At 39.6% G+C, this 25,593-nt stretch overlaps 1 protein-coding gene across 2 annotated transcripts; it reads right to left on the bottom strand.

Moving 5' to 3' along the window:
• Positions 1 to 3,422: 3,422 nt before the first annotated feature.
• On the bottom strand, positions 3,423 to 25,188 carry TBP (TATA-box binding protein). 2 transcript variants are annotated; one of them, XM_045770584.1, is made up of 8 exons: positions 25,051 to 25,188; positions 22,169 to 22,374; positions 18,210 to 18,607; positions 13,729 to 13,816; positions 7,953 to 8,044; positions 6,264 to 6,431; positions 5,201 to 5,295; positions 3,423 to 4,065 (listed from the first exon to the last, which is right to left on the bottom strand). In XM_045770584.1, exons 2-8 carry the CDS (start codon positions 22,220 to 22,222, stop codon positions 3,986 to 3,988), a joined length of 975 nt encoding a protein of 324 aa, XP_045626540.1. In that variant the 5' UTR covers positions 22,223 to 22,374; positions 25,051 to 25,188; the 3' UTR covers positions 3,423 to 3,985. The 2 variants fall into 2 exon arrangements, with proteins under 2 accessions (XP_045626540.1, XP_045626541.1); XM_045770585.2 differs by having other exon boundaries at positions 22,169 to 22,371; positions 25,051 to 25,185.
• Between the last annotated feature and the right edge of the window lie 405 nt (positions 25,189 to 25,593).

Here is a 25,593-nt window from a genome sequence, read left to right as displayed (position 1 = left end):
CAGGTCACTGTCACGGGCTCTAGGTTTCATGGAAGCCCAGAACACTGGAAGAATATGAAACCCCAGTAGGCTGGTGAGTGTGATAAATAACTGACTTCAGAGAGCTCTGCTTTGAAACTGACCTTGGTCAGCCAACAGCACTGTTCACAGATGAGAGATGCAAGGCAAGAACGATGGTCTTTCTCCCCGCACCCCCCAATCTCATGCCAGTGTACACATGGGGAGTAAACCCAAGTAAGAAGGCAGGAATCGGCCACTGGAATTTCCCTCGGGAAGTCTGGCCTTGAGGTCAGCTAAATCTGTTCACCGTGCTAAGGAGCCTTCCAGCCCCTAGTGTTTCATAATTACGTTGTGACAATTCCCAGTTCTTCCAACACCAGTGACACCTGCCCAGCACTAAAGCAAGCTTGAAGGGACACTGCTGTTGATCAGTGCTTAAAAACCAACAGCTAATCTAAGCTGGCTCATATTCTCCCCACAAGTGCACCTTTTTGGATGTAACACCATTAGCTAATGTCACTGACTACCTATTTCACTACACTTTTATATGAGGAAGTCCTGGTCTGTTAGCCCAGGTTGTGTGTGTACCTATATATGTGTAATTCATAAACGTGTGTGTATGAAATACAATGAAACATACCTCCATATGGGAAACCAGTATGGAATTACGACAGGGAGATTTGTTACTTAGGCTACTTTTAAATACAACCTGTAAAGAGGGAGGATGGTGTCACAGTTTTCAAGCTGGGAGAGCAAAGTCTGAGAATCACCTGCAACTATGGTGATACAGCCCATGGCTACTGGAGGACACATTACAGTAGTCATCAACTGGTAAGAATGAACAGTTGGTAGCAAGCTCAGTGGCTTCTCGAAAATTGGACTAGTGGGGGGGTCTTCACATCGCCAATTGTAAATGATTCTTAAAGTCAGGAGATGTTACAGTAAGTTTTCCAAAGCAGAACAGTGCCCTGACTACTAAGGACTTTAAGCAAATCTATTAGGGTCTGCTCAGAGACATCACCAGATGACTGTGGACATTCTTGCAGGTATGTTGGGAATAACTAGCCAAGCTCTCCTTTAGATGTGGATCTCTACCAAGTTCTGGCAAGTAGTGTGAGGGTTAGGGTCTTTCCACTTATAGACTAGTCCAAATCAACAGAAAGAAAATGTCACAATGTCAACTAGCATCCATAAGATAGCCATCGTATGAAAAATAATACGAAATAAAAATAACCTAAAACCAAAAATTTACATAAAAACACTGAGCAGCTCAGTTAAATGAAGTCTCACCCAGTAACTTCCTGTAGAGGATGTCATTCACTATTGCCAATCCATGTACCCCACTGTCTACCAAAACTTCTCTTTGGCTCAGACGCTGCCTGATCCGACTGCTCACCCCTACTAAGACAGCAGTACATTCACCAGTCCTTTTATTTCAGATACTGAATGCTGGTCTCATCATCCCTTGAAAATTCTGAGATCACAGCAAAATAAGTATGTTTAAGTGCTTTTCATAATCACCTTGGTGGTAGTGTAATTTAAGATTGCTGCATGTGTAATGTAAGATGAAATAAATGACCATGGGATTTTCTAACTCACCATTCCATGTCTTTAAAAATGAAGGATTCTCAGTGTAAAAAATATGTGATTAAATGAAACCCCCATAGTCCTGAATTTGAATTGGATATATCAATATGAACTCATGAGGTATTTTATCTTGAAAACTTTCAAAGGGAAAGAAGCATTTATCCTGCTATATGAAGTTTATCACTTTATAAAGCATTCCAATGAAAGGCCGGAAAATAAGTAGAATTTCATCATTTGCAACCCACTAACAAGTTCACAAATCAATGACCAGACAGACAACCAGGCATTCGATTCCCAACAAAAGAACATGCCACTTAATGTAGCCTCTACAACGGGACCGAGCCTCTGGATGTGGCTGCTCGTTTGCAGGGAATCGAACACAGGAGCATGCCGAACTACACCGTACGTTTGCAAACAGTAGAACACACGCTGTAAGAAACTACCAGCTGTAAATTTGGCCTGTAACATTTTAAGGAAAAGACGGGGAATATAAGGAGTAAAGCAGAAAAGCATCCATTTTTTTTAATGGAAGATTAACCCATATTAATAATTTAGGTAATGGCTATTAAATTCAAGATAACCGTTTTTGGTGGGGGGTGTTATGGCTAGACTGGAACAGAAAAGGAGGGCCGCTGGGACACGGGCAAGGTTCTGAGTGGTGGTTGCAGGGATGTTTACTGAGTAATACATTATGCTAAATATGTGTTTTGTTAGGTTTTCTGTGTGTGCTATTTCACAGGGAAAAGCTTCAGAATTCAGTAAAGTGATAAGGGAATAAGGGAATAAGGTAAGTATGTCAACAAGAATTGAAATGTAATGAAAAATTACATTAATAACAGGGACCAGAGAATACTTAGGAATTAAATGAAATGAAGCCCTATATGAAAAAATTATAAAACTTGACCAAAGAACCTAAGAGAAGATCTACATGTGGAAAGATACTTCTTTCTTGGATGGAAGGAGAGAATATGGGACTGACGGATGGCAGGTGTTCTTCTCCTAGGCATGTTGACTACAGAAATGTCTGCACTGAACCACAAACAGGCACGTAAGAGTGCTTCCTACTGCACTGTTGATGATGCTGAAACACTGCTAATAATTAAGGTAAGTACATAAAGGCGTGTAAGAGGAGATGTACATCTGTGAGGCTGTCAGACTCCATGACATACTGATTGAAAAAAAAAGCAAAGCTCTAAAACAAATGCTTTAGTATTTTCTAAATATGGGATCAAAAGCAGCCCAAAAGGAAAGAATCTGCACAGAAGGGGGCTTGGGAGATCCCTGGGGAAGTAAGCAGAAGGGAGAGAAGGAAAAAACTCTTCCTTTCTGATTATGTGCCTCTGAACTGCGTGAAAATATACTCCCAAACAATGACCCAAGAACTTACACATTTCCAGGTAATATTCATGAGAAAAACAAACACCTCACCAGGCTGTACACATACCCCAGCTTTAATACCGAAGGACTCTGGCCAACAGCGGGCTTTTGCATTCCCTAGCTATGTACCCCGGGGCAAATCGCGCAGCTGAGGCCGGAGTTTGCTCACCTGAGAAAGAGGAACAAAACCGAATTACAGGTTTTGTGAGAATTATAGGCAATGTATCTGGGAAACAGGAGGTGCTCGATACGTGGAACATAATAAATCCACGTTTCATGAGCAACCTTCAATTTTCAGGTAGTTCACCCATTATCACTGTGACATTACAACGAAATGCTGATTGAAACAACAACAAGCACACACTGAAATGGTTTCAGGCAATTATATCTAAAATACAACTTTAACGGTGTGATCACACGGATCTTACAAGGTATCATTTACAACATCAATCTAACACTTTCATGAACAGCATTTATTGTACAGAGTACTCTGAAGGAAGAAGATGTACAGCCATTCGTTCTCATTAATACGGCCACTCTGTCCTGCAATACTGAAAAGGCGGAATGTGTCTGGCACAAAAATAACCCCTAGGAGTCACGAATTAGAAAAACAACACTTTTAAAAAAGATTTTTTACTTTTCTGGTAGAAATATAAAAACTGTGGTTTATGGGGAAGAAATTAAAAGAAAAAGTCCAATTGTCGAGGTGGCTTTAACACTTGAACCAACTTGCTGACAGCAGTATGTGTTTAAACTCTAAATATAAATAACGGGCAGCGCTGCCCAAACAGCAGCACAGTAGGAGCAACTCACATGATGCTGCAGTGTTCTCTGTGCAGAAGTAAGACCACGCCCGGCATCCCTACGGGAACGCACGCTGGAGAGCTTCGCCGGGTGCCACACCACAGAACATCCATCTTCTCACCAAATCGGGGCCATCCACAACACCACCATTTAAATGTACCAAAACTGATTTGTTTTAAAAACAAGTGGGTGCAGAGGCAGGAGTACATAACAGCCATTATGTCGTCTTCCTGAAACCCTTTAGAATAGGGTAGATATTTTCAAATGCTTCATAAATTTCTGCTCGGACTTTAGCACCTGCAAAGACAAGTCAGAGAAGAGAGTCTGAAATAGCTTTTCTTTACATCTTAAAGAGGTAAAATTACTTTAAAAAGACAAGTATAATTCTCTCCATTACCAGTTAGACACAGGCATTAAAACATTAATGAGGGAAACCCTTGTCACAAACCTGTTTTTGTTTTTAAAGCAGTATTTTCTTAAAATGGCTTTTTTTTTTTAAGATCTTATTTATTTATTTGACAGAGAGGCAGCAAGAGAGGGAACACAAGCAGAGGGAGTGGGAGAGGGAGAAGCAGGCTTCCCGCTGAGCAGGGAGCCCGACACATGGCTCAATCCCAGAATACTGGGATCATGACCTGAGCCAAAGGCAGATGCTTAACAACTGAGCCACCGAGGCGCCCCTTAAAATGGCTTTTTTAACCATAAAAACAGTGCCCTGGGTGACTCCAGCTTCCCTCTGCAGCTCACCACATGTGACCCGTGTCAGTCCCTGCATCAGCTCGTGATCTGAGCAGCTTGTGACCCAAGCAGTGCAGAAGGAATGACCAAATCTTATTCTCCCACTTGCTGCCTTCAAGCAAGTTCTTCTTTTTTTTTCTTTTTTTAAAGATTTTATTTATTTATTTGACAGAGATAGAGACAGCCAGCGAGAGAGGGAACACAAGCAGGGGGAGTGGGAGAGGAAGAAGCAGGCTCATAGCGGAGGAGCCTGATGTGGGGCTCGATCCGAGAACACCGGGATCATGCCCTTAGCCGAAGGCAGATGCTTAACCGCTGTGCCACCCAGGCGCCCCCAAGCAAGTTCTTCTGAACCTTCCTCTGTTGTCTCCAAATGGCATTGCTGATGCATCTCAAAGCTTTACAGGAAGCTTTCCAACTTAAAATGCCATCTCTTAACCAATGTAATGGCCACCTTCCCTGCTCTCCCCAGTACAGGTCTTGCTATGGTCTGATTTCCCTGCTCTCACTCCCCCTAGTGGGTATGTTTCTCAACAGAGTGTTAGGGTGGAGGAGAAGAAAGAGGCAAAGGCGTCTGTCTACACCACTGGCTAGCCATCTGTCCCCAGTCTATGAAATTACTTCTCAGCACTAAGAAAATGCTGTTCTTGAAACTCTTTCAAACCTTCAGACACTACTTCCTGTTGCAACTTACCTGTTAATACAACTTTTCCAGAAACAAAAATAAGAAGAACAATTCTGGGTTTGATCATTCTGTAGATTAAACCAGGAAACAACTCTGGCTCGTAACTAGGAGGAAAATGGCAAAAAGAGTTTAGAAATTAAAAGCTGCCCATGCTTTAGGTAAAATGAGGATCTGCACAGGGAACATACTGACTAAATCACAAACTCACTGGGAGGTCAACCCAGAGGAGAGAGAACTTAAGGCCAGTGAGGGCGATCTGTCATTAGCACCTGAAGACTAACAAACTCTATTTCTAATGAGTCTGGATTTTCTGATGTAAAAACGAGAACTTTAGATTTATGCTCTGCAGTGTGTGACCCTTATCAAGGGTCATGAGTGGCAGGTCTGATTCAAACCCCAGCAGCAGCCTCATTTTCCCAGTTCAGACAGACTGAAACCAGTTATGATATTTGTGATTAACCTAGTGGGAAAGGCAAGACAGGCTTCTCTGAGGAAGGGACACTTGGGTGGACATCTGAAATGTGAGTGGAAGTTTCCTAGGTGAAAAGTGGAACAAGAGGGTGCCAGATGTAAAACTGGGATACACAAAAGCCTTGGTCCAAGAGGGGCAGGGCAAGTTTGAAGAGTGCAGGGAGCAGAGAGGCTGGAGAGGTGGGCAGTGGCCTTGTAAGTGGCAGAGAAACTAAGAGGAAAGAATACTCATTTCACTCAAGTTTATACTTTGCTGGTAGAGCTCATATAATGTTCACTAGAAGAAATAATTCAAAAAACCTAGGGATAAAAATTGATAAAAGAGGTTGTGGATTTAATTCATGCATTTAAAATGCATTTATTGAGCAATAAAATAACAGGGAGTCAATTTCATCCCAGTCAAGGGGAGTTATAGATGTCAATAAGTGAAATGGTAAGTAGGAGAATAGTGAGAATACTACATTGTCCAAGACATAAAGAAGAATTTAACACTACATCATTTGCGCTTGCATACTGACCGTTTTGCATATGTTTTATCATGAACAGTGTTTACACAGATTATAAATGAGCTGTTGCCACAGGCAACACATTTCAGACTCACCTGCTAAACTGCTGGTGGGTCAGCACAAGGCCTTCTAACCTTATAGGGAACTTCACATCACAGCTCCCCACCATGTTCTGAATCTTGAAGTCCAAGAACTTTGCTGGAAAACCTAACTTCTGTACAACCCTGGCATATTTCCTCGCTGCTAGTCTGGACTGTTCTTCACTAGGGAAAAGAAAAAGTGAGATAGTCATAGTCAAAGCCCCTAAAGTAATTATTTAGATGAGTAACTTATAAAAACTCCAAACTAGAAAAGTTATTTTTTAAAAAAGTACAAAATGTCACCCCCCCCTTCCAGTAAGAGAAAAGAACAAAAGACATTAACTATTTTCTTATGAAGTTACTCCTATGTCCTTGACAGTAAACTGCAGGCCTGCACCAAATTACTGATATGCCCAGGTTTTACAAAAGTGGAGTATCTCATCATCACCATATCATTACTATTACTGTATTTTAGCCCACAAATTCCTGAGATGAAAATTAACAACTTCATTCTTGATAGGAAAATACTGATGAGATTTATACTTGAATAATGCATACACTAATTCTATCCTCTTTTATGTCGAATCACTCATTATCCATTCCTATAACTATCAGTTGGATAAAACTACGGCTTAGTAATACAGAGCTTGTGTATGAAAAGCAAAGTAAAAGCAATACCATGATGAGCAAAAGACTCTCAAGTTCAGGGTCAGGAATGACAAAAATTAAGCACACATACATGCAATGCTTTTTTTTTCTTGAGGAAAATAAATTTATTTGCACTTTCCTATTTTGATAAAATAATCATGCAACTAGATACACACTATTCAGTGTGTAGCAAACAGATAAAAAGGGCTGAACAGTGCACATGAAAAGCATGTCTGGAAAAAACAGCTAGCATTTACTATAAACCAGAAGTTTTCGATGCTCCATCCAGGGGAAAACACAAGCAAGTCTCCTAAATGAAGATTTATGTGAAAGCCTGGGATAGACCCACATCTTGCATTCTGAAAAAACTCAAAGAGACCAGGAACCACAACGTCCACAATAACAGCCTTCCCTTCATCAAAAACGCAAAAGCATTAACAGCCCCCTCTGTGTGTGGACAACTCCAAGTCATATGAATTATCTTTATATCAGCTTTATAAAAGCTGATATCTTTATATCTTTATAGCAGCTTTATAAAAGCTGAATTTACTTCATTTGCTCAAGCTATATGAAGCTGATGTATCTAATCTTTCCCCAACCTTTGCCTTCTACCAATAACATGGAGTCTCTTAGGCAAGATTACAGTCAAGGCCCCAAAGCGTTAACCTCCGTAGACAGGATCACTCCAAACAGACAGAGTATAGGCAACAGCATTTTAGGAAAAGGGTACACTCCTTAAGACTTGCATAACCCGGATCCTCATGAGGCAGACTGCTGACCCCAAGGAGCAGCAGGCATCTGTGACCGACAGGCGTGGTGCTGTCCCACTGCCAGGACCAAGTAGATCTGTACACTCTCACACCATCAGCTCTGAAATGTTGTGATTCCTGACCAATTTTTTTTTCACTTGGGGATGAATTTGTGCTATAGATAAAATTTTTTACATAAAGGGATCCTTAGTAATAGCTTGGATGTTATATTTTATCAAATATACATAAAATGCAACCGAATAATCATGGTAACGTATGACCAGGAGAATAAATTCCTTAACCCTACCTCTTGGCTCCTGTGCACACCATTTTCCCAGAACTGAATATCAGCGCAGTGGTTCGGGGCTCTCTTATTCTCATGATTACAGCAGCAAATCGCTAAAATGGTTAGAGACAATAGTTAATGAGGTCATGCCAGACTGATTTCCTTTGGGAGAACAAGAAAACGACAAAACATCACAACTGATAAGAAGGACCGGCTACATAGAGTTCTCACAGTATCTGACATATGTTCCTACACAGGATACCCTTACATCACCATGCAGCACGCATGCTTTTTGCACAGGAATACAATAAACAGTGACTACTATGTAAGTTGAGCCAAGATCTGTGCATTCTTTCACAGACATTGCAACAAGAAATATTTGCAGGTGTCTGGGTGACTCAGTAAAGCAACCGACTCTTGGTTTCAGCTCAGGTAACCATCTTGGGGGTTGTGGGATAGAGCCCAGCGTTAGGCTTCGCTCTCTCCCTCTCCCTCTGCCCCTCCTCCCCATTAAATAATGTTTGCAAAATTTTTTACTTTAACTATTACATCCTTAATAAATACCAGTGTCTCTTTCTACCTCGTATTTGCTAGCTTGTAGAACTGTTAAGTTTTCTGTTTTATTAATTTTTTTGGCAAATAGATTGATAAACCTTCTCTACCTCTAGAGGGAGTCAATCAGATCACAAACATACCAACATGTAGTGAAATGACCTTCTGTTTCCAACTGGATTTTAGAAATAGCATTAAAGTATTAACACTTAAAAAATTGCAAATTAAGAAAAAAATCAAAGTTTTTAATCTTTAATTTCTACTTTTTACATTTTAAAAATGTTTTTATTGCTAACATTGTAACTCAAGGGGAATATATTTCAGCCATGGGTTGAATTAATGGCCTCCATTACTAGCTTATAAAAAGCAAAAAATTGCTTTCAAATAACTCTAAAAATTTTAGTTTCTGGTAATTACATAAGAAAAAATTCATATATTTCTAATCAAGATGACTAACGAATTAGACTGCTTTAGCAATTTTAGTTTAAAACTGCATCTCCCTCAGATTTTACTATCATGCAAAAATGCTAGCACTATATTCTAGTTTATACTAGTCTGAGGAAAAGCCTAATCATTTAGCACTTCCTAAATTCCCTCTAGTGGTTTTACTGATCAAACAGTATCATTTCATTGGAGACTACAAAATTGTAAAATTACGTATTCAAAGTAAATAAAATGATAGATAAAAGATTAATTACTCTAATGCTACACATTATACAGGCTTTGCTACGATGGATAAACAGTTACCTCCAGACCTTAGTTACCTTGGGATCTGAGACAAAGACTTAAAAAAATTTTAGTATTTAGATAATTTCTTTTTTTTTTTTTAAAGATTTTATTTATTTATTCGACAGAGACAGAGACAGCCAGCGAGAGAGGGAACACAAGCAGGGGGAGTGGGAGAGGAAGAAGCAGGCTCCCAGCGGAGGAGCCTGATGTGGGGCTCGATTCCGTAACGCTGGGATCACGCCCTGAGCCGGAGGCAGACGCTTAACCTCTGTGCCACCCAGGCGCCCCAGTATTTAGATAATTTCTTAAGAGAAAGATAAAAGCACTGGTCAATAAACAGTTTTTATTTGGCATTTACTTTCTTTTTAATATGCTATATAATAACCATTCAATTTCTTGGTGGAAGGACAATGTTGATATACATGGTTATTTTACCACTTTAAACAATTATAGAAGGGATATATATAGTGCACTGATGGAGAGACAGCAAGACATTTGGTTATCTACCTTCTAGTTATCCTTATGTCTGTAAGCAACAACACTGGACTGCTTTGGCTAAAGGTAATAACTAATATAAATGGTTAAGACTATACCAGGCACAACAGGTAATAAATATATATTGTATCTTATTAAGGAAATTGTTACAGTTTATTAATATCACAAATTCAACATTATATATGTATCATTTTACTTAATATGCTGATACTACATTTCAAAGTCAAAGGTAAAATGCTTTAAATGATGAAAAAACTTAAACAGTTCTGACTTTTCCTTTTTCTCCTTCTTAAATTCTTATTCTAAATTAAAAAAAAAAAAACTGTTTTTACATCAAAGTATGGTTTCCTAAATGGCCACTGGGTAACCATAAAGATTTATTCTCATACCATAAAAAGAAGGGGTTCTAAAATGTTAGCCATATTTGATATTCTCCATATTTTAATTAGCTCAACCAAGCTGACCAAAAAGTCTCAATAGCTAAATGAGCCATTTTCGTTCTTAGCCAGTTATTACAGCAATTTTTATTTTGGACATTTCTACCTAGGCTACATCTTTCTCACTTGTATATAAAAGACAAGGTTATGTTTTAGAGATTTAGAAACTCGCTCCAAGACCATTACTTAACATTTTTCTCAATCCAGAGCTAACATTTATCCATCCAACTTAGCTATCTGTTATAGCTGATAAACATACCCCTACACCTCTATAATATTACTTTGTCCGCTTCCTATATAACTGTTAAATAATGCTCCAATCTAAACCCAGATACTTTATTTCCCTTCCCTTAAAAAAAAACCCAAAAAAGTATTTTAATAAACTATCAAAATAAATCTAAACCTGCCTCATTCTGTTTTGCTCTGATGATACATCCTAAAACGAGTCATTCAATAATGATTTGTATATTTAACATAATCAAGGTATACTTTATTACTGATATAGTGTAACTTCTAAATATTGTTATAAAATACTCTGTTACAATAGCTCATTCTACTAAAATAGTTACCTTACTAGAGGTTCATGAGTAAATATTAACAGTCAATAAGATTTGGGTTTATGTCATGAGGAAAATAAGAGTTTTCTATCTTCTTTGGATATCTCCAATTAAAACATTAAACATTAATTAGTGACGTATTAGAAAAATCAGACTTCTGAAGGAAATATCAATTGTAAGATTACACCCTACTCGAGGGAAAGTGGCTCCACCAACTTATGCAAACAGCAGCCCTTTACTAGGTTTAGCCCCCGCTGACAACACAATAATATATAGTTTTCAAGTTGAGGAGGGAGGCAGAAACTTAGTCATTGTACTTCTTTGTTTTACTTAAATATCTCAGAATGGCTCGGTTCCAGTCAAAATCATCTCCAAATTTTAATACTTAGGCATGTGCACACACATATGTGCATACAAACAAAAAGCCACCAGCAAAAAAAAAAAAAAAAAAAAAAAAGACAAGAGACAAATACATACATTGATCCAATTTACAAAAATATTGGTGGGGATATATAACTTGAGAAGTTCAGAAGGCTACTTCACAAGCCAAGAAAAACTGTAACAGAGGGCAAGACTCTGAACTCTCATTTACATGTGATTCAGTAGCCAAACCAAACCCTTTAGGTATGCTTAATAATAATGTGTACATAGCTCTCCTATTGATTGAAGCTTTCCTTTGTTAAAAGGCCAATGCTAAAACAGTCCAAGTTTCCAAAAAGAGTTTTATTTTCCCTGGTCTAAAGTCTAAGCCCTAATGACAAGGTGAGTTACACCTCAAAATCCCCACAGATTCTCACCCCATGATACTGTTTCTGAAAGACCTAGGAAAATCGGCCTGGCTACCATTAATGGTCCACTAATTTGCTATATTCCGGTCTTGTCAAGCACAGGTCTCTCCTGCTACTGGAAAGTGGAGTATTCCTGTGAAAACTTCTGTAAGTTGAAATGGAGTAAAGCGAGGAAACAATTACCATTTTGTAAAAGCAAAAATTCTCCTCAGATGTCTTTCTGTTAGTAAAAACAGGTACCAAGTAGATCTTTCATAAAAACAAAGTGACTTAATGCAAACTTCTGGATAGCATGGGAAACCTGTACTGGTCAAACCAATGTGGTATGCACAGTCATGTACCCACTTATGGGTCAGCTACATTTCCAGAGGAAACATCACTGCACACATCTCTACGTGATACACAGGCAGCAGACAGAAACATGAGAGATATCAGTGGAAGTCGGCTTTAAACTGCCTAGAAGAAAGTGTTTTCCGACTCTCCCCCCTGAAATACTATTCTCAAGCATCAGGATTAGATGCATGGATACCTTCCCCAGTTTGCATGTACTCAGAATCCAAATGATTATGGGTTCTGCCTGAAGACTAACCCCAAATCTACAAAAAGGCCTCCAGAAAGTGATGACTCCTGAAAATACAGCTTCTTTCCAAGACCTCTCGGAATCAAAGACAGGACAACAGACTTTGTTTATTCACTGACTTTTCTTTCTCACGTCCTCACCTCGATTTTAATCATTTTGTGCTATTCACAAAATGTGGTACAGGAACATGATTTCACTTTGTGTATGAGATTTCTACCCTGACTGGGGAGTTCCTGAACTAAGACAGCAATTCCTGGGTTGTGGCTCAAAAAGCAAATGAAACCACTCCCCCAACAATCATAAATTCACCGGCTAAAACTGAGCCAGGTAATAAAATTGTCCTCAACTATTTATTGGCCAGCCAAGTCGTATTGATGGATAAATACTGGGGGCGGGGAGGGGGGACGCAGAACAGAACAATCAATCACTTGATACAAAAGACTTCATTCCTAAAATTGACCAACTGATTCTCGGGAGTTAATTCTTCTGGTTAGGCATAAGAAAACTAAAAAAAAAAACAAAACCAAAAACCGAATATATGAAGTGAATTTCACTTATTTCTTATGATACTTAAGATGCTTCTTATTCTTTGCTACTCTTCCACTGTCAAACACCCAGGTGCTAAAATGCTGCCACTTGGCCACTCTTTCAAGATGACATTCAAATAACACCACATAAGAAAAGGAGTAAAACCTTCATGGGCGACCTAGACTGGGCATTTAACCAAAGGGGGGACACGGGAGACATCAGTAAAGGATATGGTGCTCACCTGGCAAAAATGAGAGACACTAACCAGACACTGACACACATAATTCAGTTAAATTCTCGAGTTTTTCTTTCTGCCTGCTTTTCTTTTTCTTATATAAAATCTTATTCTTCGTTTGTTGGAAAAAATATATTTAATATCAGCTCCCCATGTACGGAAGTAAACAGCATGCTCATAATAGATGTTCCCACTTGAGGGGAACCGTCTTGTGCAGGGCCCTGTCCCGGAGGTCTTCAATCTGATCATCTTCTACACTCAAACACCGGGTCTGTCTGGTCTGGTGTTCAAAGAACGTCCACTCATTTGTGAATGCAAATATTTACTTTTTTTTTTTTTAATAGCTTATCTACTAATGCAGAGTCTTACCATGTACTCAGGCTATCGTAACATCAAAAATCTTGTAGGTATTTTTACCCCATAATCTTTTTATTACAAAAAGTTTAAAAGTTATACAAATATAGAAAAATATAATAAACTCCCTTGTACTTACTACCCAACGCTGAAAATTATTAACTTCTGGCCAATCCTGTTTTCACCCAAGTGCCTTTCCCCAACTCTCCAACTGGATTATTTAGAAGTAAATTCCAGAGAGCATATCATTCCATTCTATATAAATTTCAAAACATAAATGGAATCATACCACATATTTTGTTCTTTAATGTCACAGGATCCCATCACAACAGGTAAATAAATTTCAGTAGTTTAACTTGTAGACTGCCATGACTCTAGGGTCTCTTACACATCGTAGCTATTCAGTAAGAAAAGATACACATTTTGCTTTAATTCCTCATTTTGTTGGTATCAACAAACTTAAGCATGACACAAACATTCTGGACTTTTAACAGTAAATTCCTGCATTATTATAGTTTGAAATACATTAAAATTGCTCTGACCTTGGGATTATATTCCGCATTTCGGGCACGAAGTGCAATGGTCTTTAGGTCAAGCTTACAGCCAAGATTCACTGTGGATACAATATTTCTGTAAGAAATTGAAAAAGAAAGCATGATCATTTAACTTTTATAGGTTGTGATGTTAGATAATTATCTAGAAATCTGATTCTTTTACTAGAACAAATTTAATTAGATTAGTTTAAACTAATTTAAATTTTAAATTAAATTATTTAAAATTGTTGACATTTATTAAGTGTTCACCACACACCACGGTGAGCATCTTACATAGGTTACCTCACTTAATACTTATAAGGCCCTATAAAGTAGTAACTATGAATATTCCCATTTTCAGACGAAGAAGCTGAGGCTTAAATGGGGCAGTTAACTTGCTCTAGATAATCATGGTTCCTAAGTGGTAAAGTCAGGACTTGTGCCCATCCATCCCTAGAGCCATGCTAGCCTTTTGAATGAAGCCTTTACTTGCCCTTTGAATGAAACTAATTGCCCATAAACCATCGTGCATGGGCATGGAACATCACTGTCCTGTGAATACTGATTCCAGATTGCAAATACATCTCCAATTGTTTCTAGCTCGTTGCTGCTTTTGATTTCTTTTCCTGTCCTGTCAAAATGCAATACTCTGAAAACTTGATGGTTCGCAATTTGGTTGGATAAGAAGACAGTTGTGTACCTTAATACACAATTTTAAGACCAATTATAATGATCAACCCAAAGAATGTTTTCATTTCTACATCATCTGTTTCTTCCAATCAATTTTATATACACCTACCTTTAGCATTTCTTTCCTTACAAGCTGAATCAAGTAAGTTGTGGTGCATCTACCACAAATGTAGTCATATAATAGCTACATGTATTCTTTTTTCTTTTTAACCAGTGGTGCATAAGAGTTCAAATTTCTCCATATCCCCAACTCTTGTTATATTCTGTTTTTGACAGTAGCCATCCTAATGGGTATAAGGTGGTGTCTCACTACGGTTTTGATTTGCATTTACATAATGTTCAGTGATGTTGAGCTTCCTTTCATGTGCTTATTGGCCATTTATGTATTTTCTTTGGAAAAATGTCTATTCAAGTCCTTTGCCCATTTTGGAATCAGGCTTTGTTTTCTTCTTGTCGGGTTTTTAGTAGTTCTCTAAATATTTAGATAATAATCCTTTCTCAGATACATGATTTGCAAGCATTTTCTCCCACCTTGTGGGTTGCATTTTTACTCTGTGAAGTGTCTTTTGATACACAAGTTTTTAAATTTTTCATTTATTTCAATTTATGTATTTTTTTCTATTGTTACCTATGCCTTTGGTGTCACATCCAAGAAAACACTGCCAAGTCCTACGTCGTGAAGCTTTTGTTCTGTTTTCTTCACTGAGTTTTATTGTTTTGAATCTTACACTTAAGTCTTTTATCTATTTTGAGTTAGTTTTTGTTTTGTTTTTTTAATACCCAAAATCTACTTATTGGGATAGTTTCCTACTCATCTTGATTCATGGTGCTTTTAGTGCTGCTCCTGCTTAAAGGAAGCCTTGCTTTTCCTCCTGTGGGTTGACAGCGGACAGTGGAGCAGCCGACGCGCAGAACTACCGTTTGTGCGTGGCTAAACACAGGGGTGATTTTGTAGCATCCCAGGTACTTCACGTCCATGAAGGAGGAGTTGAGGCTCTGCACCAGGTGCTTCTTCTTGTGCTTCCTCTTCTCCTCTTCCAGGGACAGGTAAAGGAGGTCCTTCACAAGAGGCATGTTCTCGTGGGGAGGTCGTTACCGCCAGAAGGGCTCTTTTGGGTTAGTTTTTGTATATGGTATTAGTTAAGAACCCAACTTCATTCTTTTGCATGTGGATATCCAGTTGTCCCAGCACCATTTGTTGAAAAGACTATCTTTTCTCCATTGAACAGTCTTGACACCCTTGACAAAAATCATTTGACCATAAATGCAAGGGTTATTTCTTGGTTCTCTGTTCTACTGCATTAGTCTATGTCTGTGTCTATGCCAATAGCATGCTGTTTGGATTACTGTAACTTTGTAGTAAGTTCTGGAAACAGGAAGTGTCAGTCCTCTCATTTATTCTTCTTTTTCAGGATTGTTTTGACTATCCAGGGTCCCTTGGGATTCCCTATGAATTTCAGCATGAGTTTTTCCATGTCTACAAAAAATATCATTGGGATTTTGATAAGGATACCACTGAATACATAGATCATTTTGGGTAATATTAAGATTTTAACAATATTAAATCTTCCAATCTATGAACATGAGATGTGTTTCCACTTATTCAGATCTTCTTTAATTCTTTCAGCAATGTTTTATAGTTCCCATCATAAGTCTTTCACATTCTCGGTTAATCTAATCCCTAAGAATTTTATTCTTTTTGATCATGTTGTTAATGGAGTTGCTTCCATAATTTCCTTTTTATATTGTTCACTGTGTACAGAAATGCAACTGATTTTTGAGTGTTACCTTTTATCCTGCCACTTTGCTAAATAAATTCAATTATATCTATTTTTTTTTGTGGAGTCTTTATGATTTTCTACGTATAAGATCATAACATCTACAAACAGAGATAATTTTACTTCTTCCTTTCTATTCTGGATGCTTTTTCCTAGTATTGCTCTGACTAGAACTTCCAATACTATGTTGAATATAAGAGGAGTAAGAGGTCATCCTGCCTTGTTCTTCATCTTACAGGAAAAGCACTGAGTCTTTCAACATTGAATATTAGGCTTGCTATGATTTTTTACATATGGCTTTTACATGTCAAGGTAGTCCCCATCTTTTCCTATTTTGTTGAGTGTTCTTATCATGAAAGGGTGTTGAATTCTGTCCATTCTTTTTCTGCATCGAGATGATCACTTTTCTTCTTCATTTTATTGTTGTGGCGTATTACACTAGCTGATTTTTGTATGCTGATCCACCACTGCATTCTAAAAATAAAAATCCCACTTGGTCATGGGGTATAATACGCTGCTTAACAAAGTTTCCTAGTATTTTGTTGAGGACTTCTGCATCAATGATCATGGGGACGCTGGTCTGCAGATTTTTTTTACAGTATCTTTGGCTTTGGTGTCAGCATAGTGCTGGACTCACTGAATGAGTTAGGTAGCGTTCCCTCCTCAATTTTTTTGGAAAAGTTTGACAAGGACTGGTGTTAGTTCTTTAAATGTCTGGAAGAATTCACCAGAGCCATCTGGTCCAGGGTTTTCTCCTGCTCTGCCATCTCCCCAGAATCCTTTTCTTTCTTTTCTTTTCTAAGTTTATTTATTTAAGTAATCTCTACACCCAACAGGGGCTCAAACTCACAACCCTGAGATCAAGAGTCACATGTTTTCCCAACTCAGCCAGTATATAAAAAACATATTTTTATATACTCATTAATTATTTACCCCAATTCTTCATAAGCCTGTAAGATTTAGAGGCCACTGAATTCCCACCCAGAAGGGCTCTTAGTAGATATGGAAACTCAGTAATGTAACTGACTAGATACTTTGTAGAATACCAGAAAGTTTGAGGTGCCAGCAAGAAACAAACACCCATCACAACTGGTTATAATTTATGATTTAAACAAGAGGTGCAAACTCAAATGCCCATAAGACCCAGATAAGCATGTAAGGCAACAGGGAGTGGTGTTGACAAAGGTGAATTAACAAGTGATTATCTCTCTAAATCAGTAAAATGAAAAGTGTTTGATTTTTAAAACTGTGTCATCTCAAACACCCGAGGCAAGATTTGGATAACAGGATCCACGATTAAATATTACTTAGTTCTAAAAATGACTAGAGATGGCTTACAAGAAGACTGGATGATGCTGAATTGCCAATGACCCTTCAATTTGGCCATTCGTTTCCTAAAAGCAAAAGCTACGTACTTCTCACTGACAGATACATGAGAATATCTGTATGTTTTTCAGAATTTTTTTCCTACCCCCTCCGACCCCGCACCTAATTCTGTCACATATAGGACCCAAATCATCTATGTATTAGGACAAGAACAGACATCCTCAGCTTGTGGAAAGGACACAACTCTCCAAAGAGTTATATGCAGCCCTCATAATAAAAAATGAAGAAAAACAAGGACCACTATGAACTAACAAAGACTAAGTAACTAATCTTCCCTTCCCAAAAACTGAAAACTTCACAAGGCAAGGAGACTACATAAGGCTTGATTCAGCATGTCAGCTGCAGGACAATGTCTATAATAACAATTTGGTAGCTTGTGTTTATATATCTGGCCCAAAATTATAAACACAAGCTACCAAAGGTCTGAAGATGATATGCGGGCCTTTTACTGAGGGGACTGACTCACTAAGGCAGCTTAGCATCCCGCTCTCATGTGAGAGAGAGCGAGCAAATGTTGATATATGATTACCACTCGTACTACACCCTTAAATCAATCCACTGGAAAACAAAGAACAGCAGCACCCAGTCAAGGGACCCTTCCAGGGTGAGGGAGAAGACACAACACGAAGTACTCACTGCAGCTGCGGCACGATCCCCGAGCTCTCAGAAGCTGGTGTGGCAGGGGTAATGGGGGTCATGGGGGTCATGGGGGAGGGATACAGGGGAGTGGTGCCCGGCAAGGGAGCAGTGGTAAGAGTCTGTGAGTGGAAGAGCTGTGGTGTCTGGCCTGAGGCCCCCTGTGTTGCCTGTTGGGATGTCGACTGTTGAACCGCTGCCACTGCCTGCTGCTGGGCCTGTTGCTGCTGCTGCTGCTGGGCCTGTTGCTGCTGCTGCTGGGCCTGTTGCTGCTGCTGCTGCCTTTGCTGCTCCTCCAAGAGGGAAAGGCTGTTGGTGTTCTGGATAGGCTGTGGAGTCAGTCCTGTGCCATAAGGCATCATTGGACTGAAGATAGGGATTCCAGGAGTCATGGCACCCTGTGGAGAGTCAGGAGAACAGTATAGTTAGGCCAGCTGGTGGTGTTTCCAGCACTTGTGTGGTAGAGGAGGAGGTGAGACACACGAGGACAGGTGCCTTCCGAATATAAATGGGGTTATGATGCCTTCATAGAAAGGCATTTGCTGTTCTTATACATACCACTTTCCTCTTCACCATAACACAGTGGGTAAAAGCTCAGTATTTGGGATTATACCCAGGTGTGAAATCCAACCCTGCAACTTACTACATGTGAAAACTTGAGGAAGTTGCTTAGCCCTTCAGGCATATCAACAGGGTAATAATGTTCTAATACTGTTAGAATAAAGGAAATAACTGGAGTGACTGCCCATCCGTGTTTAAACTATTACCCTAGTATACTGCCTGGGTAGTTCCCCGTTCACTCTCAATGGATCTGTCCAAGTTTCGAAGATAAACTATAAAGCTTACCCTAGAGATGCCACTTAACTCATTCAACACAACAACAGGCACATAGAAACACTGAAGTGCTAACAACAACAACAACAATTATTTGAATACTATTCAAAAAGGTGGATCATTTGCTCTCCAAAAAATTTAAATCAAGAAAATCCAATGCATCTATCAGAATATCAATTTATTTTTTCAAATGCATCACTTTTCCAGACACTGTTACGTTTATTATCAGTCTCAAAATAGCCCTTTGGGAAAGGGAAAAATAGATGTTGTTCTTCCCACATTAAGGACAAGAAAACTGACACCAGGAAAAGAAGCTAAATGATTTTCCTAAGACCACAGATCTCACTAGTAGAGAAGCCATGATCACAGCTTAGTTTTCCCGAGACCCAGTCCAATGCTCTCACCCAACACCAAAATGCATGGAGCCCGTGGAGCTTGCAGAGCTTGCAGTGACTGTGTGGACTTCTTAAAATTGTACCCAATTCCTTCCTGCATGAAGGAATCCGTAGTTTTCATGAGATTGACAAATGCGTGCAAGATCCAAAAGAGAGCCATAATCCTTTCCCACTTCTACCACTTTATTTGGCAGAAACCATAAACCAAAACTGCCTAAGATATTTACGTTAAATTGTTTCACCAACAGAGTGGCAGGAAGAATGTGAGAGGAGGATCAAAAGTATATTGCAGCCCTAACAGTACAGGCATTATTCTACTGCATCTAACACTTAGGTCTATAAAATATTAGCTAGAAAACATTCAGGTTACATTACTTTGTAAAGACTGAGGTTTTTGAAAGGTATGTCCTTCTTTTTTTTTTTTTAAGATTTTATTTATTTATTCAACAGAGATAGAGACAGCCAGCGAGAGAGGGAACACAAGCAGGGGGAGTGGGAGAGGAAGAAGCAGTCTCATAGCAGAGGAGCCTGATGTGGGGCTCGATCCCACAACGCCGGGATCACGCCCTGAGCCGAAGTCAGACGCTCAACCGCTGTGCCACCCAGGCGCCCCGAAAGGTATGCCCTTCTATGTCACATATTAAAATGAACTCAAAATGGATCACAGACATATATGTAAAAGCTAAAGCTATGAAGAAAAAAATCCCTAAGACTTTGGGTAAGCCAAGATTTCTTAGAACACAAAAAGCACTAACGATGAAGTAAAACTGATAAATGGACTTCAGAAAAAAAATAAGAGCTTCTACTCTCTGAAAGACATCATTAAGAAAATTAAAAAGTAAGCCCCACCACAGACCGAGGGAAAACATCTACAATACCTACACCTGAGAATCTGTATCCACAATACATAAAGAGCAATTACATTTCAATAAAAGATAGACAAATAATCCAATAAACAAATGGGCAAAAGATGCAAAGGACATTCTACAAATGAAGACACGTAATTGGCCAATAAGCACTTGACAAGATGCTCAAGATCGTAAGTCATCAGGAAAATGCAAATTCAAATCACAAAGAAATACCACTAAGCAACCACTAGAATGGCTAAAAGTTAAAGCCTTAAGTGTTAGTAAGGGTAGGGAACAACCAGAACTCTCACCTGCTGCTGGTGGAACCGTGTTCTACGGTTCGACAGTTTCTTGTAAAGTGAAACATATGTTTACCATATGACCTAGTAATCCCACTCCTAAGTATTTACCCAAGAGAGACAAAACGGTACACACATGCCTGTTCAAAAATGTTTACAGCAACTTTGTTCATAAAATCCCCAACCTAGAAACTCCCCTAATTTCAGCAACTGGAGACTGGCTACACAAAATGTGGTACATCCATACACTGTAGTACTACTTGCCAATACAAAGGGATCTGCAGACATACAAATGTTATATTGGGCAAAGAAGACAGACACACAAAAGCACATACTGATATGATTTCATTTGTATAAATTCTAGGCTAGGTAAAACTATCTTTAGCTATGGATCAGCAGATCAGTTGTATACAAACAGGCATATACAACTTTCAAAACACTTAATGCGTGTTTTCATTTTATGAAAATTATATCTAAAGGTTAATTTTTTATTTAAAAAATTTTTGTATTTAAATTCAATTAATTAACCTATAGAATATTTTTCGTTTCAGAGGTAGAGTTTAGTGATTCATCACTTGCATATAACACACGGTGCTCATTGCCCAATCACACAAGGCCCAACACCCAATTACCCCATCCCCCCACGCACCTCCCCTCCAGCAACCCTCAGTATGTTTTCTAGAGTTAAGAATCTCTTGGCTTATCTCCACCCCTGATTTCATCTATTTTATTTTTCCCTCCCTTCCCCTATGGTCCTCTATTCTGTTTCTTAAATTCCACATGAGTGAAATCATATGATAACTGTCTTTCTCTGACTTATAGGTTATATATATTTTTAGATTTATTTATTTATTAGAGAGGGAGAGCACAACCAGGGAGGGGCAGAGGGAGAGGGAGAGCGGATCCCAAGCAGACTCGATGCCAAGCACGGAGTGCAGACTCGACGCTCAATCCCATGACACGTAAGATCATGACCTGAGCCGAAACCAAGAGTCAAGACGCCCAACTGACTGAGCCACGCAGGCACCTCACAAATAACTATCTACTTCAAAAAAATTTAACCTTTTGGGGCGCCTAGGTGAGCTCAGTTAGTTGAGCAGCCAACTCTTGGTTTTAGCTCAGGTCATAATGTCAGGGTCATGGGATCGAGCCCCACATCGGGCTCTGAGCTCAGTGCAGAGTCTGCTGGAGATTCTCTTCCTTCCCTTAACCCCACCCTCCAAAATAAATAAAATCTTAAAAAAAAATAAAATAAAGTAGATATGTTACTTGGAACCGTAAACATAAAAGAGAAAAGATAAAACCAGAAAATAATTTGGTGAGAGTTACTTTCAAAATCAAAGACCCAATAATCAACGTTTCATAAACATTTATGGAAAGATTAAGATTTATAGACAAATACATATTTTAACTTCCAAATAAACTCCCAAAATTTAATACTATCATGCCTATTCAAAGCCTAAGAGAACCTGTCAACAAATCCATTTTCAACAATAAATGGTTAAATTCCCTTCCTTGCTTTTTACACCGTCTCTAACAATGCAGATTCTGTCCCATCTACACCCTCCCTCCAGTTGTATTACCTGAGGGGAGGCCAGGCCCTGAGCATAAGGTGGCAGGCTGTTGTTCTGATCCATGATGTTCACTTTCTTCTTGGTAAATCAAACACCTTTGGACTGGAACTCGCCTCGGCATTCAGTCTTTTCCTAGAGCATCCCCAGTGCACGCTTCTTAGCAACTTCCTCAACTGCTTGCGTTATCTTCATGTACACCGAGAGACAGTAATCTGCTTTGAAAAAAGTTTGAAGTTTAAGAATACAGGCAAGCTGTACCGTCTTATAAACCAGTTTCATGATTACATAAAAACTAGAAAAAAAAAACCAATGAAGCTATTTTGGAATATATTTTTTTAACCTTATAATGCTGAAATGTTATTCTTTCCATGTTTCTTGTAACTGCATGTAAAACTGTCAATAGAACAAAAATTGTTTTATTACATGTTTAAATACTTAGAATGTTCAAAATTAAGGTGTCATAATCAACATTAAAAACTTTGGGGGAAAAACACCCAGAGAAAACAAAGTCCTAAGCAAACTGCCATATCTGAGTAGAAATATTTATTGAGCACCGCATACACAGTGCTGTTATCTTGTGTCCTCCACAATGTCTTGGATGTAAGTTCAGGAAATATTGAATAGGGTCCAATACACTTTGGTGTGATCGTTTGTTCATCTACTAATTTAACGGAACACTGTAACAGAAGCTGTCCAGACCCAAAAATAAATAAAGCACGTTTTTATATATGCAATAACTTGACCTCTTTAAAACCTGTAAATACAAACTGTGCTCTATCTAGTTTTCCTCAACTCATCGTCTCTTTACTGGCTACACATTCTTTATTTCTTTTAGACAATGAACCAAGTGACTACTGAAAGACGTTTTGTGAGTTTAGTTCAGATGGACCCTTAACTTGCTGAGGGCTGCTATGAGAACTGACCGAATCAAACAGTACTGGCTAACACATCACGAGCAGCATCTAGTTACCACATAATAAGCACAGGATAAATGTTAGCTATTATTATTAGATTTCAGTTTAAACATTACCATCTAATAAGAATATTGTCACATATAGAACTTGCTGGTCTCAAAGTTACAAGTTATATATCAAAGACACACACGATCTTCAAGCATTGTATTCGTACAAAGCAAGCACTCAGATATTTGTTGATTGAATGAGAGAAACAGACAATTACTCTGAGAGGACAAAGGACCCAAAGACTATACATCCAACATACTCATCACTGAAAAAGACCAAAAAAAAAAAAAAAAAAGAGAGAGAGAGAAAGAAAAAAAGGGAACACTCTGCTTCAGAAAATGTCAGATATAAAAATATTATATTTTTAAAATTCTTATCCTATAATAGAAGTTCTACAAATATGAAAATGATGACGATATAGTCATTAGCATCAGAGTTCAATTTGAAGGGTATGCAAATAATTACTGCCAAACTGAAGTGCTATAATAACAAAAGTGTACTATGCTAAGTTCCTGGAGTGCAGAATCCAGCAAATGTCTTTGCAATCTCTATTTGCATACAGCACGTAATCAAGAACAAATGCATACATGCTATGGAAAGACAGAACAACTGCCAAGTGTTTCTGAGAGGGAATATTTTCACAAAGCGCAGACTGTCTAACTAAGCAGGAGTTTACACATCAGAATTTCAGGCAAAAGATCAATCACAAGGCGACAAAGACTGAAAGAGCATGTGGGATGCAAGCAACAAGCTTAGGACAGGAGATACAGCAAGTATCAGTGCGGTTACACTGTTTTTGAGTTTTATTCATTATTGCATTGGAAAAAGAGCAGCGACAAGATTTTGAAGTGCAGCGTACTTTGGCAAGACTGTGGATGAATTCGAAGAGATAAAACTGGAGGCTGGAAGTTCAGTTTAAGGCAGTCAGGGTGATGGTTGAGGCAAGAAATGAGAGTGGGATTTAAAGCACTCATAAACATGACAAGAGATTTATCCAGAAACTGGTGGCTCCAGACCCCATTCGGTAAACTAAAAGTCTGCAGAAGAAATCTGCGGCACTAGGTTGGGGCCTGATGTTATGGTTGTTCGGAGCTCATCTCTGGCTCCCAGTGATGGCAGGGACCATATTTCCTCACCATTAAAACCACAGTCACTATACTTAGACTTATCCTATAACAGTCACTTATCCTTTGAAATGAGAGTTGTTGCAGAGTGTGTTCCTATTTTGAAAACTGAAGCACCAAATTTGATATTTTTAAGACAATCGCTGATAAGGGGGGAAAAAAGCAATAAATTCTGCATCGCCTCCCAGTGTCTGCATACCTCAATCAAGCACATTCTTCTTCACACGGAAGCCCAACTAGACTTTTAAATTAGAAAACCACCCCGCCTAGGGCCTAGACAGCTAGGCCTGGTAAATAAAGAGCTGTGTATTTACATCTTATGGTCTATCGCGCCTGAAATCTCTGGCCTCTGACAAAACGTTAAAGCCTCAAGCACAACTTTGTAAATAAAACCACCCCTGCTGGTAGCGAAGCAGGGGTACACAGGCCAGGGTGAACCTGCCCTCCAACACCGACAAGGGGCAAGGCTGGCAGGACAGGAAGACTCCGGCTCTAAGCTGTGCGGGACTGTTCTGTCCCGGGCCCTCCGGGAGCCCTGCGCCCCGCGCACCAAGGGTGGAAAGCTGCTTGCGAAGCACACCCGCTGAGGGCACCCGGCAGGACCGGAGGCCGGGCTGGGTGGGCGGCCGGTAGAGGCCCGAGCGGCGGCAGCACGAGCGGGAGGAACGTTCCCCACCCCCCACACACACCCCCCGCGGCCTGCGCGCCCCCTCAGTGTCTCCCCCGCCATCGCCCCAGGGCCTCGCTGCAGTGCTCGCTTCTGTACGAATCCTCAGAGAAGAGGAAAAGCTAAAAGGGCTGTTACCTGGAGTCCCTGCAGAGACCACTGCTGGCCCGCGAAAACGAAGGTAAGCCGCAGGCGGCCCAGGCGCCCGCCACGGCGACCCTCCCGACCCTACTAAACTTCTGGCGCGCGTTGATAATGTCACTTCCGCCAGTTCCAGCCTTGGCCTCAGCAAGTTACCCACACTAGAGCGTCGGCCATGTCAAGTGTGGGCGCCCGAGCACTTCCGCGGTTTCCTTGGTACTAGGCTTAAAGGAAAGAAGGGGCGGGTGGAGCTCCTCAGGACTTCTGGGCGGAGGCCCTCTGACCAGGGCATTTTCTAATTGGTCCTTGCTGCAGGGAGGCAGGATAATGATTTTCAAATGTTGACTTTTTAAACCATCTAGCGGTGTAACCTTTGGCAAGTTACCTGACCTCTCTGCCCCAGTTCGGAGAATGGAATACTAACAGCAGTTACCCCCTAAGGAAGTTGCGAGATGGGTTCAGGAAATGCTTGAGCAGTGCCTGGCACGTGGTAAGCTCTCGGTGGAGAATGAGAAGAGAAACACAGCCTGGCTTACAGAT

The sequence above is a fragment of the Ursus americanus genome, chromosome 11 (genome assembly GCF_024610735.1).
Source record: "Ursus americanus isolate L20-20 chromosome 11, mUrsAme1.1.p, whole genome shotgun sequence".
NCBI classification, from domain to species: Eukaryota; Metazoa; Chordata; class Mammalia; order Carnivora; family Ursidae; genus Ursus; species Ursus americanus.
The sequence above is the reverse complement of the archived record's forward strand: the minus strand, read 5'-3'. Positions and strand labels throughout refer to the sequence as shown.